This window comes from Vanellus vanellus, assembly GCF_965231255.1.
Source record: "Vanellus vanellus genome assembly, chromosome: 2".
In the NCBI taxonomy this organism is placed as follows: Eukaryota; Metazoa; Chordata; class Aves; order Charadriiformes; family Charadriidae; genus Vanellus; species Vanellus vanellus.
In genome coordinates this window covers 69,624,186-69,640,617 of record NC_138906.1, presented here as the reverse complement: position 1 = coordinate 69,640,617, position 16,432 = coordinate 69,624,186, and the positions used below count along the sequence as shown (strand labels likewise).

The 16,432-nt window shown below is 40.0% G+C and overlaps 1 protein-coding gene across 1 annotated transcript in view; it reads left to right on the top strand.

The window, feature by feature from the left end:
* CDKAL1 (CDKAL1 threonylcarbamoyladenosine tRNA methylthiotransferase) overlaps positions 1 to 16,432 on the top strand; it is a 433,436-nt gene that overhangs the window by 129,049 nt on the left and 287,955 nt on the right. Inside the window, exon 6 of the mRNA XM_082499568.1 lies at positions 6,449 to 6,545. Coding sequence (XP_082355694.1) covers positions 6,449 to 6,545 — 97 coding nt within the window. The remainder of the gene's footprint in view (positions 1 to 6,448; positions 6,546 to 16,432) is intronic.

The following is a 16,432-nucleotide window of genomic DNA, read 5'->3' as shown; positions in this document are numbered from 1 at the left end:
AGTGTTGCATCATTAATTGCTGCCTATAAAGTTACATTTACAAAAGGTTTGAGTAAACTCAGGCACAGATCTGATTTGGTCTAGAGTTTAAAATGAGATTTTTGCCTTTTGCAGACAAACCTGCAGTCACTTCGCTTGCATGCCAAATAGCTGAATGAAAACAAGTTTCCATTCAAACCAAGATGTTAGAGCTAATGCAATAAGCTGTGTTGGGAAAACTCCCTGGAGTTTGGAAGCAGCTGCTAACCCGTCATTTTGGAGTGTGGGACGCAAGTGTCTGCCATAAAAAGCTGATGGATCTGGTGTGCTTGTGTAAAGCAGAAATTTCAGCAGTGCATTCAAATGCATTTTTTTCTGAGAGTGGGAAAGATGCAAGAAGTATAAGGCCTGTTCATGCAGATACTGCAAATGTCCAAATGTTGAGAGAATACACTTCTTCCCCAGGTATGTCCTCTCAGAAACTTAGGGAATAATTCGATACGTAGCACGTGAGTCTTGGGGTTATTCTCTGAGCTGACATTTCACCTCCTATAGAAAGCTCTGTTGGAGGAGAATGTTTTTATGCTTTATTTTATCTTTGCTTGGAGCACATCTTTACAACATCATTTTTGAGTCTGATGGAGCAAGCATTTATGTCGCCTTGAAGTATTTTCAGAAAAGACATGTTTGCTTTTGTCAGGAGGAGAGTGGAGTATTTACGTGCTACCTGATGTTTTTTGCCAAAGGAGACAAGTTCAGAGGGCTGCTTTGGTGGAGACTGGTCCTCAAAGAACAATTTAGTAAACTCCAGTTGTTAACATCAGTATGTTCAAATGAACTTCACATCTTCACATGCCTCACAAGGAAAACACGGTAAACCTTCTTTGGGGGCTGTGGAAGCATACAGGGAAGCTGACAGGCCCAAGTAGACTTAAGTGCTTCTGCTGAGATAATTTCAACACTACTCTAATTCACTGTGTTGACAATTTTTCCTCAGGTTTTCCAGATGCCTTTGACTATGGATCTACCCCAGCCTCGAAAGCGCAAACTTAAGTTTATTGGATCCTTCTGCTTTTTATTCACTTGTGCTGCTCAGCATATTGCAACTTGTCTCAAAGGTTTCACGAGACTTGTCAAGCTCACCATAGATGAAATGAGGAGTTCCCATGTCCTCCTCTGTTTTTCTGCTTCCTTCCCAACAGCTTTCCCTTGACCATTGCTCTGGCTCTACTGCTGCCCTTCTCCCATGAGCTAATAAATTCTTACCAGAATAAACTGGTAAGAAACCCCCAAACTCGGCTCAATAGATTTGTCCTATATCAGTGAGTTAAATGGGGCTCTGGAAGGGTCCAGTGAGTTGCAGAGCTTGGAGCAGAGAAGGAGTGATGCCAGATGGCCAGAAATGAGACAGAGAAGGGGTTGGAGTTGGAGAAAGGTAGGAGCGGCAATAGCAGACAGGGAGGATGGGAAGCAAGCCTTTGGGTAGTAATGAGGCATTAGATTGGCTCAAAGCCTGTAAAGCCACAGTTTAAGTTACCGTTTGCAATTTTTCAAACAGAAAATAGCAGTGTGATTTCATGGATTTTCAGGAATGTATTCCAGATGCTATACAGGCACCATCTTTTCATTCCAGGGATGTTGCGCTCTCTTTAAAACTTGTGGCTTCCTTCTGATTAGTTCAGCAGAAGAGACGGTTGGAAGATCTTTCACACGTTTGAATCTTTAGCCAAATAGTATTTCTTGTTCCCCAGAGACATCACGTAATTTCTACAGCTTGGGAAGTAGTACCCCCCAGTTTTACTTTTTATAACCTTTGGCAGCCTGGTATCATCATATACCCAGCTCACACTGTAATTAGCCAGAGCTGTCATAACAAAATGTTTTCATGTATAATAATGTTTCTATGGGTGTTTCTAGGCACAAACCTCCTGTTGATTCATGGCTTCACACCTTTCTGAAATTCCTGATCAGCGGTGTTGTGGATTTTGTGTAATGGAAGTCCAGGAGAGTGGCTTGGGTAGATTACACTGGTGCATTGCACAATTTGATTTAATTATATACATGTCAAAATGGAAGTCGCCAGCTTTGTGCTGGTAGAATAACAGGGAGAGGAGGTCTGTGTTTGGTAGAAGTAGCTCATTGGTGCAAAAACTTACTTGAGGGTATAGTCGGTTGCCATCTGCCCAGTAGGATTCAGGACGAAATACTTCCATTTTCATGTCAGATAACAATTGTACTTCAGCATTAGAAATAGTTCCTCATATTATTTATGAACACTTCCCCACTACTATCAATGCAAAGCTTAACAAGCTCCCTGTAAAGCACTTTTCCCCCTAATTTATTGCTTTTGTGGAAGGTTCCACTCTTGCTTCTCCTCTTACTTGTCTTTGACTTAGTCCTTCTGCTGCAGGCACCCTGCTGCTTGTTGTTTATACGCTTCTTTATTATTTAATTCCACCAAAAATGGGTTTTGGAGGAAAAAAAAAACTGGAGTTTGTAGGTATAATACTTGGTTTCACATATCTAGTACTCGAGTAACAGTTTACAAATTGCAGTTTCATGCTGACCAGTCTGTAGTTTGCCAGTTTTGCTCCATGCAGGGCAGACTGCTTTTAATTTCGGATACCTGCCGCGCCTGCCTGTGCAGCTAGGATAGCACAGTGAGTAGTAATGGTGGCTCTCTGAAAAATGAGAGTCGTTCACTGAAGTGTTCACAGCTTATAAACGCCCAGTGGGCAGCTCTGCTTATGGAGAGGGAAGCAAGCAGCGGTGATGTGGCTTCTCTCGTCTCTCTTTAGCAAAGAGCAGGTTAGCAATTACTTCCAGTATCACAGATTGTCTTCCACTGAACTTACCCTGTCTTCTCTGCTTTCACTTTTTCTTTCTTTATTTATTTGTTTTTTTCATTCCTTTCCTTAGATTTGAACCTCAGGGAAAGGTCTGTAATTTTTTTTTATTTTTTTTTTTTTTAGCGATTCCACCTGAGTAGCTGTGTGAGTCATGAAAAAGTGTGAGAGTTTCCTGTACCAGCTGCCATGGGATCCAGCAGTGTTGCTATACACACTGAGTTGATGTAGCAGACACTTACGGGGGCTTCTTTTGGAGGGTAGGGGGCATTTCTTTATTGTTTTTGTGTTACTGACCAAATTTTCTTGGAGCTCAGAAAAAGTAGAGGAACCATGCAATAACAGTTACACAAAATTGTGAGCAGGATATTCCACTTTGGGCAGGTTCCTAATCACATAAATAGAAGTGCATATAAGCAGGGCAGATGTTTCTCCCCATTTTAGTTAAGTCTTCAAATTTCCTTTGTAAAAAGCAGAGTACATTGAACATATTTCATTAAGTCTGATACTGCAGTTATAGTTGCAGTGGAGTATAATCTATGATCTCACAACAAATCTTGTACGAGTCCTCTACTGTACACAGTACTTTTTCATGCCCCTGTTGTTTCTCACTTGTTTTTTGTTCCCCACCCATTACTTAGGAAGTAGCTCAAGTAATTCCTTTCTTTAAAACAGAATTACTCTAATTAAATTTCTATTCAGATGACTATCTTGTAAGTAGTTTTTAGAAGAGAGTGTATTTCTAGAAAATGTTTCCCGAGTCAATTAAATTGCAAGTTCAAGGGAAGGTTCACGTAATTGAAAAAGATAAAAGGTGTCTAAAAAGGAAGATGTCTTTATTCATGCCACTACTATATTCCATGAGGTATTATTCTCACTACTATTCATGTTTTTGAAGGTTAAAGGCTTTTCTAATACAGTTGCTGTGCTAACTAGATTTCTGAACAATAATTTTTGTAGGCTTTTGTTCATATGAGGAGGGCTCATTAAACAATATTAAAAGGAGGTGACAATGTAGTACTGGAATGCATATTTTCAGAAGTGGTTTCTTGAAAACGTGGCAAAAAAGTTTCATCATTTCCTTACAGTGGTTTTTCATTTATGGTGGGTTTCATGGACTGTATAATGGATGTAATAAAAATTGACTATGATTGAAAATTGAATCCTGTTATTTCCACTTAATTGCATTTTAAAGCAAAAAAATCTCAGTGTACATAATTCTTTATTCTGTAGAGACCTGTACAACTTTAAAAAAGTTGAATGAAGGCAATGCTTACTATGAAGAATATTCAGTTTAACTTTTTCCCCCCCTGGTTCCAGTTATAGTCCCAGAAGATATGGCAAAATGTTAAAGCTGTGAAATAACATTAAAATGCCATTTAATGTGTCAAGGGAAACGTTGTTTATTTTTTTTCTCAGATAAAAAGTCTCGAATAAAAGCTTTTTCTTCTGTAGCGCTTGCAGGTTTTCACGTAGGTGGAGACGGCTGTTGCCAGCAGCAGATGATACCAGATGCCGAGTTGCCTAGGGATGTGTGCTTGGTTTGCTGGAGACAGGTCTTACTGTCTTGCCTTCAGGCATTAGGTTGAGTCTGTTAGACTATATAAGTAGTGATTTTTATCCTTTGACTTAGTGGAGTGTCACGTGGTGCTATGTGACATTTTTAGGTAATGCATGAAGTAGATTTCTTTTTTTATTTCTTTTTAAACTTGGATATGTAGATGTAGGTGACCTCTGTTGAAGTTTTGCAAAACCCTTAAATATTTACCACTGAAGGAAAAGAAGGATTGCAGATTTCAGAGACACGTTGCTCAGTTCCCTGCCTAGGAAATAAACTAAGTTAGCATTTCATCATAGTTCTTTATCCACAGAAATATTTTCAAGGGAGAGATGAAAGGATTTGCATTTATATTATACACCTTAGCAGGGAAGTTGAGGACCAATGAGGCTCTGCATGATGAATGTCTGAAGATTTCCTGAAAGTCCCACTAAACCAAAATTGAATATTTTATAGTTTTGCTGCATTTATATTGGATACGAGGCAATAGGTGTAATACATTTTCCTGTTACTTCACACTTGTCTGTGTAGCGGATATTTAATTTTTTCCTTTGAAATACCTCATTTTTAGTGCAGCAGCCAACACAAGGTATTTGGCAAGATGGCCTGTGATCTCCTTTAATATTGCAAGTTGTGAGTTCTTGTGAGATTTCATTGGAGCTATAGTTTGTAAATAAATTTGTCCATATTATGAGTATGAAGTGAAAATTGTGAGTAGTGGCACTGTGTCTGGTACCAGTCTGTTGGTTTGGGTTTTTTTCTTTGTTAAATTTGCATTTGCTGGAGATCTGCAGATACTCAGTGCAGCATCCTTGTTGTGCTTGCTGAACAGCGCTTTCTCTAGTGCATTCAGCTTGGAGACAGCTCAAGCAAATTAAAGTGTATAAAATTGTCTAAGCAATTGTGTATCTTGGATGAGATAATTTTTCTGAAAAATGTTATGACATGTCTTAGCCTGTTCCAACACAACTGTAAACACTTCATGAATCCATATATTGCTGGAGAAAATATGGATTTGCAAGGTTTCAGTTTGACGCAAGTCTGCCAGGAGGTTGTGATACAGCATGCAAGTGTGAAAGATAGTTCTTAGAGCAACCCATAATATGCCAGACCTATCAAATCTGCTAAAATTATTCAGCGCGTCTCTTCTTTACTGTTTTGCACATTATAATGCGGTAGTTGAGTTAATGTGTTAATGGATGATCTTCAAAGTTTACTGAACATAAGCAGGTTTTGCATCTTGCCGCTTCGTATGCAGCCCAAAGTTTTGTTTGGGGCTTCCTGTAGTTTCAAGATTCAGTGATGGCTTGATACTCAGTGTTGAATTCAAATTTCAGTGAAAATATTACTAACAAAATGAACAGTGTTAACCATTTCATCTTAGTGTTTTGGTTTCCTACTTGGTACTAAGGTAGCATCAAAGCTAAGGAATTGTGTAAGTTAATGTCCAGAGAAATGTTTCTCTGCCAAAGGCAAACAGTTAAACTTGAAAATGCTCAATATCACTTTAAGTAAACATTTACTTAAACATTTTTAAGCAAATGCACATTCAAAAGTCGATAAACATTTTTAAGTAAATGTCAAAAGACTGATGTAACTGGTCATTTCTGACTGGTACTACGTGAATGCTTATGTTCTGAGCTGGTGGTTCCTGTCTGCGTAGGCTGTCCCTTGCGCTCAGTGTAACTTTTCTTGAATTGCACTAAATATCTCTGTCCCGTCTTTCTTGACCGGATTCTCTGCTATCATCGTGTCAAACAAAGGTTAGCTGATCTTGATTAGGGCTTTCAAGGTTGTGCTTCTGTCCAAGATACACAGTAGTAATGGTCTCTGTAGATACTCGCCGATCTCAGCCACGTGTGCTATAGCCTGAGAGCTTCACCTGGGGTTCTTCTGCTGTGTTGGTTTGTTTGGTTTCTGAGGTTCAAACGTATACACGTTGCTTCTGATTTGGGAATGTTTTCATGGTGGTTGCTTTCCTGTGCCACGTGCACAATATGACTTTGAAGATGAAAATGGTCAATTTTGAAAATATTAACGCACTGTCTTATCTGTCCTTCTTTAGGAAAGCCCAAGAAGGGAAGAAGAAAGTGGTTCTAGCAGGCTGCGTGCCACAAGCCCAACCTCGTCAGGACTACCTGAAAGGCTTAAGTATCATAGGGGTATGTATCTTTATCAATTAGAAACCAAAGGTTTTAATAAATGATTTCAATAGGTCAATGTCAATATAGAGACTTTGTTGCCTTTCTCTTGGAAAAAGCAGCAGAGAAGCTTGGTACCTCCCCGTTAGACTTCTTGCATTATACAGCACTTAAGCCTTCTTCTATCCAGGGTGATTTGGTTTGGTTGTGGCATGAGGGGAGAAGGAAGGGGATACTGTTGGTGGAACTGAGTTCCAGTGCCTTTTGTAGCCGGAAGATATCCAGGCTTCATCCAGGATGATGAAGATACTCGTCACTGTATTCTTTAAAATATCACAGTTTATTTGCTTTAAGACACAGAAATACACCCTTTGTTAAAATCAGTGGGAGAAATGTAAAAGACTAGAGCATATAAATTACATGGACAGAGCTGACAGTTTGTTGGTTGTGTTTTTTTACTTCACACTGTTAGGTAGAATGGCAAATAGCAATGATTACTTTGTTTAAATTTGAGGCACTCTGAAGAGTTAAATTCACCGGTGACTGAGTTGTTAAACAGTTACTAAGCTTTACCTAGAAAAGGTAACCAGAGAGCTTTTGACTTCATTCGGTTAGTAAAGTGCCGTCAGTATCCTTTGGGATGAAGTACCACTGTGTAATTGAATCACTTTTGTAAAATAGTTATGAAAATCCATGATTCAAAGCACAAGCTAACAAAGATTTTTCATTATTTGAGCCTGTACATTAAAAATGTCTGAATTTGTAAAAGACATGTTTGAGTTTAAGCACTGTCACTGCATTCAGTGCATGAGAATTACAGTGAAGCTGTGCTATATAACGTTAAGTCAGAGCAGATGACTGTGCAGCATCGTTTCTGCGTTAAAAATGTAAAGGGGTCAACTTGTTTCCACTTCAGTGTCATGAATTCAGGTTGAAACTAAGATTTTGTAGGAACAATAACAACAACAACGTTCCAAAGCTTTCACTTTCATTAGAAGATCATACAAGATGCAGTTGTTCGGAGTCATTTAGAAGTAAAATAATAGTTTGTTTGGAATTAGGAAGAAGATGGCTTCATTAACTTATTTATTGGAATTTTTTATAAAGATTGACTTTGTGCTATTTGAATTCTTAATTAATTACTGCTGTCACTCAAAATGTTTTATCTCCCAATTTTTCTCCCAGCTGCCATTCTCAGCTACGTGAATGCCTGTAAAGTAGCTCCATGCCCAGAAGTGATATACAGGGGCTGTAAAATGCCACACTATTCAGTATAGATGATACTGCATCCTTACAGTTTAAAGGAAGAAACAAACCTTCCATTCTGCTCTGCAGTCTTACTTTACACAAATATATGCATGAGAACCGGGGTGCTCTGTCATCTCTAAGACTCTGGGTAATTAAGTGCAACTTACTCCGTGCAGCAGGATAGGAAAAACAAAAAATAAATGGTGAATGGATTTCCTCTTGGCTCAGAGGCAACATAGTTATGCGATCTGTAATTGGTCGTTATAGTGAACATAACGATATCTACACATATGAAGACAGAGGAAAAAAAAAGTGAGTCACTAACCTTTGACCAAGACTGTAATTTGATGTTTCAGACATTATTTTTTCTTTCCTTTTTGTAGGACACTTTATTTTTTTATAAACTTTCCTTTTTAGGTAATTAGCCTTTTTAGGTAATTAGCCTCTTCAATTCATCTTCATTTTGGTATCTAGAACCAGTGTTTAGTGAAAAATATTTGTAGTTCTTTATTTATTACAGAAAGATTTCTGTTAGGGCTTGAATTAGGCTGTTAATGCAGTGTTCCCAAGTACTTTTGAATTGGACCTGAAAATACTGGAATGTGATCTTCACCATCAGGACACTGTCTTCTAACTGTTATTGTTATGGTAAAATTTACTGTGCTTTAATGGATGCTTCAGCTCAGAAAGGTCTCAAACGTTAGGCACAACCATTAACAGAAGCAAAGCTAAGCAGGCATTGTCCGTGTTTTCAGTTTGTATATTTAAGATTTTTTTCTCATTTTACAAAGAGTGTGTGTGAGGGGTAGCTGTATCTAAAGGATAAGAGTTGTTATCTTACTCTTGCAAAATATTTTTGAAAGGCAGTTTTGACAGAATTGAGAAACAGAAAATGTTCTGCTGGCAGTAGGATATTGATTCTGCTTTAAAATTTTAAGCATTAAGAGAACGGTTTTGGAAATCTTGCTTTACCACCAGGTTGGTCTCATCTTCAACTTGGCTGAGAGATATAGTTGATTTATTGTTGCTTATGTAAGCTCTACTATTTTCTCTTTTTTTCTTTTTTCTTTTTTTTTTTTTTTATTAAGAACATTGTTGTATGAGAATGTGGTTATTTACCAGCAATTCTAGCTCCCTTGGGGCAGCTTTCTGAAGACAGAGTGTGTCAGAGGGCTCTTCTGCTCCTCTTGTTATGACAGAGGAGGAAGTTGGGATGTAACTACCAGAGAAATTCTAGTTCCTCAGGGCTTGTTTTGATCTGCACTTGAGAAATACAGGACTGAACTTCCACTGTTCTTTATTTCTTACTTGATTTGGGCGGAAGGGAAGGAAGGGCAACTGTTATCATATCCCTGTTATCATTTGTGATGTTACTGAGCTTTTGTGTTTCTTTAAAGTCATTGCCACTTTTTAAAAATAACGTGAGTTGGGGTGTTGCCATAGGCTGTACGTAAGGCAAACCATAACACAACATGGCAAGGTAAAGGAGCTGTTTTCTGGAAGGGGGAAGCTCTAGGTAGTAATAAACCTGCCAAGCGTGAAAAGTGCGCGGAACACGTAATGGTGCGTTACATAGGTTCACAGCCATTTACACTCAGGTGGATTCCAAAGGTTACTCCTTTATGTTTGGAGTGGTGTACCCACTTCAAACTCAAGTGCACATATGGTATTGCAAGGAGAAAGCAACTCTCGTAGTAAGAGTTGTCCCTCACTTTTCATCGTAAGTTGCTAAAAAGAAGGGTATGTGACCTTGTCAATGCTGATTGTTTTGAAGGGATTATAGGGGAAGGGAAAGAAAGGAAAAGGGGGAACGAAAGATTTAGCAGACAGGTTATGTTCCGGGACTCGTGACTGCATGTAGGTAGTCGCAGTGTTTCCTCGCTCCCTGAGTTGCTTACAAGGGCACACAAACCCCTTGTTCCCACTGTAAGTTGAATCATTGAAATAGGGTGAGACATTTTGTTTCTTTGACACTTATCTTGAGTTTTAACATTGGAACCTCTGACCACTTTGCTGAGGGTTCATAGGCGATGCTTCACAAGCCCCGTCTTACCTGTACTTTGACATCATCAGACTCGCTGGACATAGTGAAAGCATAGGGCCTAATGCACACATGTATCCCATTAAAGGCATACAATAGCTCCACGGATGAGTGAATCTCTTCCTGAATAAGAATTTCAACTCCAACTCTCCTTCCTTCCCCATCTTTCCCAACGTAACACCTACCATCAAAGACCTGTTGTCTTCTGCTGTACACCCATTTCCCGAGGGAAAATTTTCAGCCCATTCTTTTATCTACACAAAATGTATGCAGTGATGCCACGACTGCAATCCCCCCTGTGCTGCTATGCGCCGAGTCAGAAGGTGGGGGTCCTGCGCATGGTAGGGTTACTGCAGCCTCTTTGGCCAAGTTGAGCCTGAAGCTGCTGCTTCCAGAAGAAACGTGCAGCCATGAACACCTCTCTGCAGGGGCTCCCTGCGTTCCCCTGACCTCCAAATAACCCTTTTCTGGGGCTGTTCTACTCTGTAAGGCAAGCTTTAGGTAATGTTTTTAATATCCAGTTTGAAACTGTGGAATGTGATTAGTAGAAGTGCTGAACTCTCCCAGTAGCAGCACATAACACTAGGACCACTGCTGTAAAGTAGATGGTTCAGTATAGAAAATGCAAAGTACAGGACAAAAAATAGGCATTTGACTTGGGAATAGGCATGGACAAGGAACTGCTGGAGCGAGTCCAGCGAAGGGCAACTAAGATGATTAAGGGCTTGGAGCATCTCCCTTATGAGGAAAGGCTGAGAGAGCTGGGACTCTTTAGCCTGGAGAAGAGAAGGCTGAGGGGAGACCTTATTAATACTTACAAATATCTAAAGGGTGGGTTGAAGGAGGATGGAGCCAGGCTCTTTTCAGTGGTTCCCAGTGACAGGACGAGGGGCAATGGGCACAAATTGGAACACAGGAAGTTCCGTTCAAATACACGGAAACAGTTCTTTACGGTGAGGGTGACAGAGCACTGGCACAGGCTGCCCAGGGAGGTTGTGGAGTCCCCTTCTCTGGAGATTTTCAAGACGCACCTGGATGCAGTCCTGAGTAATGTGCTCTAGGCAATCCTGCTTTAGCAGGGGAATTGGACTAGGTGATCTCTAGAGGTCCCTTCCAACTCTGAAACTCCGTGATTCCATGACTTCTGAAGCTGTACATCTATAATATAACTTCTAAACTTAATGTGCCTTAGGTTCTCCATTTGTAAAACCTTTCACTGAGGAGAGCTTTAACAGTGCCATCGTGAAAGAAAAATCAGTTTAACCTTACCAAGATGCCAAATGTCTGTACATCCTAAGCGAACATGATATGTTGTATGATATTTCTGATGTTCAGTTCATACAAGTTTCAGTGATGTTTGCAAAACGGAGATAATGATACTTCCCTACTTTGCAGTGTTGATAAGGTCAGACTGTATTAAAGATTGCATTAAATTGCAAGCCTCTCTGCTGCCCTTAAACTGGAGCCTTGCATAAATGCAAATATCCAGTGTGTCTTTCATGAAAGACAGATTTGATGGAATTTTATTTTGAATGATTTGAATTAGCAGAACTTCTTGGAAAGCCTGCTGAAAGCCTGGGAGGAGGTGCAGACTGTTCTGTAACTTCCAGCGAAGAATGGTTTCGTGCAAAATTCAAGCTCAGTCAGTACCTCTCAGCTGGTCGGCTTTGGCTTTTAAATTGACATGCTGATTCTCCAATGTGGATGCTTGAACCTGGAAAGTCAGGAAAGAATTGCAGTTAAGCGCCTGCTTTTAAACTGAAAATTGGATGTGCAAATAGAAACTCTTCAGCAGTTACGTACTGTCTTAGGAATCGGTAGCTGTAGGAATTAATTTAGATAGGAATTATACTTCAGCAGCATCAGTGTTTAGCAATGAAAATCAGTTGTTTACGTGCTTTTCGGGGCTAGTCTCCTTCCCTTTAAAGTTTGCATAGAGCCTGCTCTCAGGATACTTCCTAAGCCAGAATATTGCCCGTTACTATGGTCAGTGTTGTCAGCAAAGGTTTTAAACGCAGATGTTATCCCTCTGAAGCCAAAGTGTCTAGTCACATGCCTTTTGAAGTTACATACTACGGCCTGGATTTGTGCTGCCTGAGTGCTGTAATTTGAGAATCTGTTTTGCTCAGCTCCCTTTATAGTCAATGAAGATAAGTATCTCTAAGATAATTTAGATTTTTAGAAGATCTGAAGTGACTTTTGAAGCCCTTTTACTGACTAGAGTGGGGATAGTCTGAGTAGGCTTTTAACATCCAACAACTGGCAGAGCTGCCTGAACAAGGTGAGACGAAACTCAGAGTTGGTGAACTGGAGTTAAAATCTTTGGGGTTACGAATAGCGGGTTGTAATTACCGAAGGTTATTTTATCTATGTAGTAACTAATTTGTTTCTTATCTATGTGAATGAAAATCAAAGATGGGTAGGGTTTTCCCTAGATGAGAAAAAGAGATTGTTTTGCTTCAAGTACTTATGTGTGTATATGTATGCTCACTCCCAGGGTGTTCATAAGCAGCTGAGTGCTGACGATGTTTGCAGCAGCAGTAGCCTCACGCTGTGCAAGCAGGCTGCTGCCCCTTCCTATTTTATGGGTACCCTGTTCCCGGTTTCTCTCAACCATTGGCTAAGGTTTTTTTTGTTTTGCAGGTTTTGTTTTTGTTTTTTTTTCAATGAAAACAAGCGTCTTCAATAGTTCTGGTCTTCGTCCCTCCTTTGCTGGCTTCAAGATCTTTTCTTGATAGTCACTTTCTGATACTCGATGTGCTCACCCATTGCTTGCGTTCTCTCCGAGAAATTTCGCTCTCTGGGGAACTCACTCGCTGTGCCGGGGAAGGGCAGTCGGAGGAGGCTCCGGGAGTAATTTCTTGAGAGTTGTCACTGTCACATCAACATCAGAGCAAATTTAACCTTCAGGCTTTCTGTGGTGGAAAGGCATTTCCTCCCATGCTGAAAGGAAGCAGGCTGTGAGGAGCGACTGCATTGGCTGTGGGGGAAGGTCCCTGAGGAGGCTGGTTTGACAAAGGCCTAGCTGCCATTTTTAACCAGCGCTGGTAATTGTGTCGGTAGCTGTGAGAACTGAGACTCACCGGAGGGTGAAACCACAAACTGCTTGGCCAAAAGACAGTCACTGGTGGCAAGTGTCAGAGATCTCGTGCTTTGTTTCTGGTTTGTTTTTATTTGCTGCTGATTATACCAGGTTAACCCCAGTGGCCCAGGATAAACAACAGCCATCAGCCAGATGATGTGGATCCCTTGCAACCACTTTCAGGAAATGGCATGTCAGATGCAGGAATTATTCGGCGATCTTGTGATTTGGAGACAACAAAGAGTATGGTGTAGTCTGCAGTCATACGTGTTGATGTATCACTGCACCGAGAATCAAAAGATAATTTGAGGGAAACTGTTGATTTGAATGTCAAGATGCTTCCTCCTACAGTGATTTTTCTCATCATCTGGTAGGGCGCTCTCTTCTGAGATAGAGAAAGTTCAGGTCACAATATAAGGAGATATTTTCTGAAGGAATTGAAATGCTCGCTTTGTAGGATTTAATGCTCCTCAGATGAGTCCAGGATAGACAGTTCTAATAGGCAGTGGCGTAACTCCAAAAAGCATGAGCTCCGTGACAGTTGGCAAAGGACAGTGTGCCTCTGGTGTAAATAAGCTTCCTGTAGCCGATTCCATCTGAAATTATCTCTGGGCTGTATTCAGAGGAGAGAAAATTAATACCTTTTCTTTTCTGTTATCACATAGACTGCCAGGAAGCCTTACGCCAATATTCCCACCTTTTTTTGCAATACTTGGTTGGGCCAGATGGTTCCTCTGCTTCTTCAGTGGTGCAGCTTGAACCAGTGTTTCTGTGGTGCCTTAGATGCCCACACAGCAGACTCCATTAAAAGGCAGTCTGTGCCCTCCAGAAAATATTGGATATTTAGGAATTGCTTGTTTTCATGACCACCCTCTATTTTCTTATCATGGCTGCAGTCACAGAGAGAAGCACGCAGAGGCTTCTCTCTCAAAAAAGACCATTAAGACGTTGGATATCTTCACTAAAAAGAGCTAACTGCTTTTATGATGTTTAGCACTTTTTACCTAGCTTTGGTTGTAAGGCACAACTGAAGGCCATCTCTCCTGTTTCGTGTTGGTCCTATCACTTCAGAAAGAGATTGGTCCAAATATCTTTACCAACAAAATGCTTCTGTCCATATTGCAGTGGACACATTAAAGTGAAAGTATATTTATTTTATATTTATATATAAATATATATGTGTATATATATTTATTTCACTGTAAATCTTGTACGAGGTTTTATCTTCCCAGATGACAATGCAGGGTCTTTGCAGAGGTCTTGGTGCTTCCCTGAAGAGAATATTAGAAAGTTTCTCATCCTTTCATGATAGGTTCACGGATGCACTTTTCTAGATAGCTTTCTTTGGTCTGAGGCTCAATGACTTCTACAGAGTACAAAATCTCAGCGTAAATGCGCAACCTGTCACTTAACTGCCCTTTAAGGGTATTCAGAGTTTGTAGGGCCTGTCCTAGAGGTTATGTTTTTTCCAGAGCCCATCTCTTGCAGTGCAGTTTCAGGATGTTAATACTGGTTGAGACCACTTGGATTGTGTCTGAGAGCTTAGAAGAATTTGCGTGACAGTCCTCAGCATGTGTGTCTGTCTGTGCTCCCAGATCACCTGGTGTGAGGCTGCAGGCATAGCACATTACAAGCGTGTCTTTGGGCTGTGTACATCCAGCGGTCATCTGCCGAATGGGGTTGTGACAGTACAAAGGGAACTGTGGGACTTTTACAAATGGATCATGTGTGCATTTCTATATTCCTCTTACTAATTACTGGTGCTTAGTTGGAGAGCTCAGGGCTTCTGTCTCCCAGTAGGGTGGTGGAGTGTCCTGGGAGGCGCAGGGTTTTAAATGTGACTGGCTCTCATTTGCATGTTCAGCAGTGACCTGCAGCTTCAGCTTCAGCCCCAGCGTGGATTGCCTCATGTCTTCCTGATAAGAGCTGTATACTTACGATTCCTGAGCCGTACTTACGCCTAGCTCTCATCTCACCAGGAAGGCTCAGAGATTTTTCCTGCTCTTTGTTTCAACTCGAGCTTCATGCTTTGATACAACTCTTCTTTTTGCTTGCTTTTTGACCAGCCAGTTTCCTGCTTTGGCTACTCCTTGATCCCGTGCATCCTGCTTGTGCTCTCGTCCTATATCCATCTCAGCCCAGACTTCTGCATCAGTCCTGATTTGTGGGTTTTGGGGGGTGCGGGGAGTTGGTGTAGTCCTACTCAGCTGCCTGCTCTAGTCTGCTCCTTAGCTTTTGATCTACGCAAGTCCTAACGGAGAACCATATGTAATGGACCATGTGCATGCTTACATTAGAAATAAGATCTCTCAAGATCTGTGGGAGCAAGCATGGTGCGCAGACTACATCCAGCAGTAATGTACCTGCTATCAGTCCTGAAGGTTTGTTTTTTTTGAGACTCATTGCAAAGAAATGTTGAGGAATGGTGTCTTTTCCCTTCATACGCTGCTAAGGACTTCTAAGTCTCTGTGCTTCATGGGCTCCCTGACGCCTGATGGAGAAATTATTGAGTCTCTGCTCAAGAAGGTTTACAGATGCCTTTGATACCACTCTAGAACAGAGTTATCCATAAGGTTAGTGACATGTGGGGAAAGGAATCCCACAGACCTCTGTATACCCAAGAAAATTTCATTACGATGACTTTGATTTTTTTTTTTCCTTTTTCAAACAAGAATCCTCTAAACCCTTCCCTCTTCTTGCTCCAGATTCATCTCAGGTTTGCTAAAATACTTTTTTCTTCATGAATGAAGATTGGAAGCATTCCACATTTTATTCTTGAGTACTTGGGGCTTTAGCCAAACAATTTCCAATAATTTCAAATGGAAAATATTTAATGTGGAAAATAACACATAAAGCAGAATAAAACTCCATTTCTAGTTGCAGATCTCATTATCTCTCAGACCTGTGATTTTAGTTATTTACATAAACTGTGTTCTTGACAGACATATTCAGAATAATTTAATTTATCCAATAAAATGAAAATACAATATACTGGTTGTTTGGTTGTTTGGGTTTTTTTTTCTGTGTCTTTATTTAACAGAGGGTTTGGAGCTATGCAGAAATTCCCCAGATGTATAATACAGAAAGTAATCTTAGGTGATTCAGGTTATGAACCAACCAGGTTTCTTTTGTTTTAAAATGATTATGAACTTAAACAGTTTAGTATTGAGATATGTAGCAGTAGTAATTTAGGCAATGTATTTGGCACAGACTGTGTTTTCTGTCTGTATTTATAGTTGTAAATGTGTACAGTTCTGTTTTCAAGTTGCATCATTTAATTTATTTTTTAAAAATTAAGTAGAAAATCTATATGTAGGTATCTTAGGTCATCATTTTTTAATTTATGTCTAAAAGGGGTATGTATGCAAGTATGTAAATATGTGTTCCACATGACTGCTTATGTGTGCTTTATTTACAAGTAGAATTTTAAATATTGACACATGTCTATAATATGAATGCTTGTAATCCAGAAAAGTATTTAAATATATATATTTTATAAGGTTATTAAAATGCCAAGATTAGTGATTCTTTAAATAA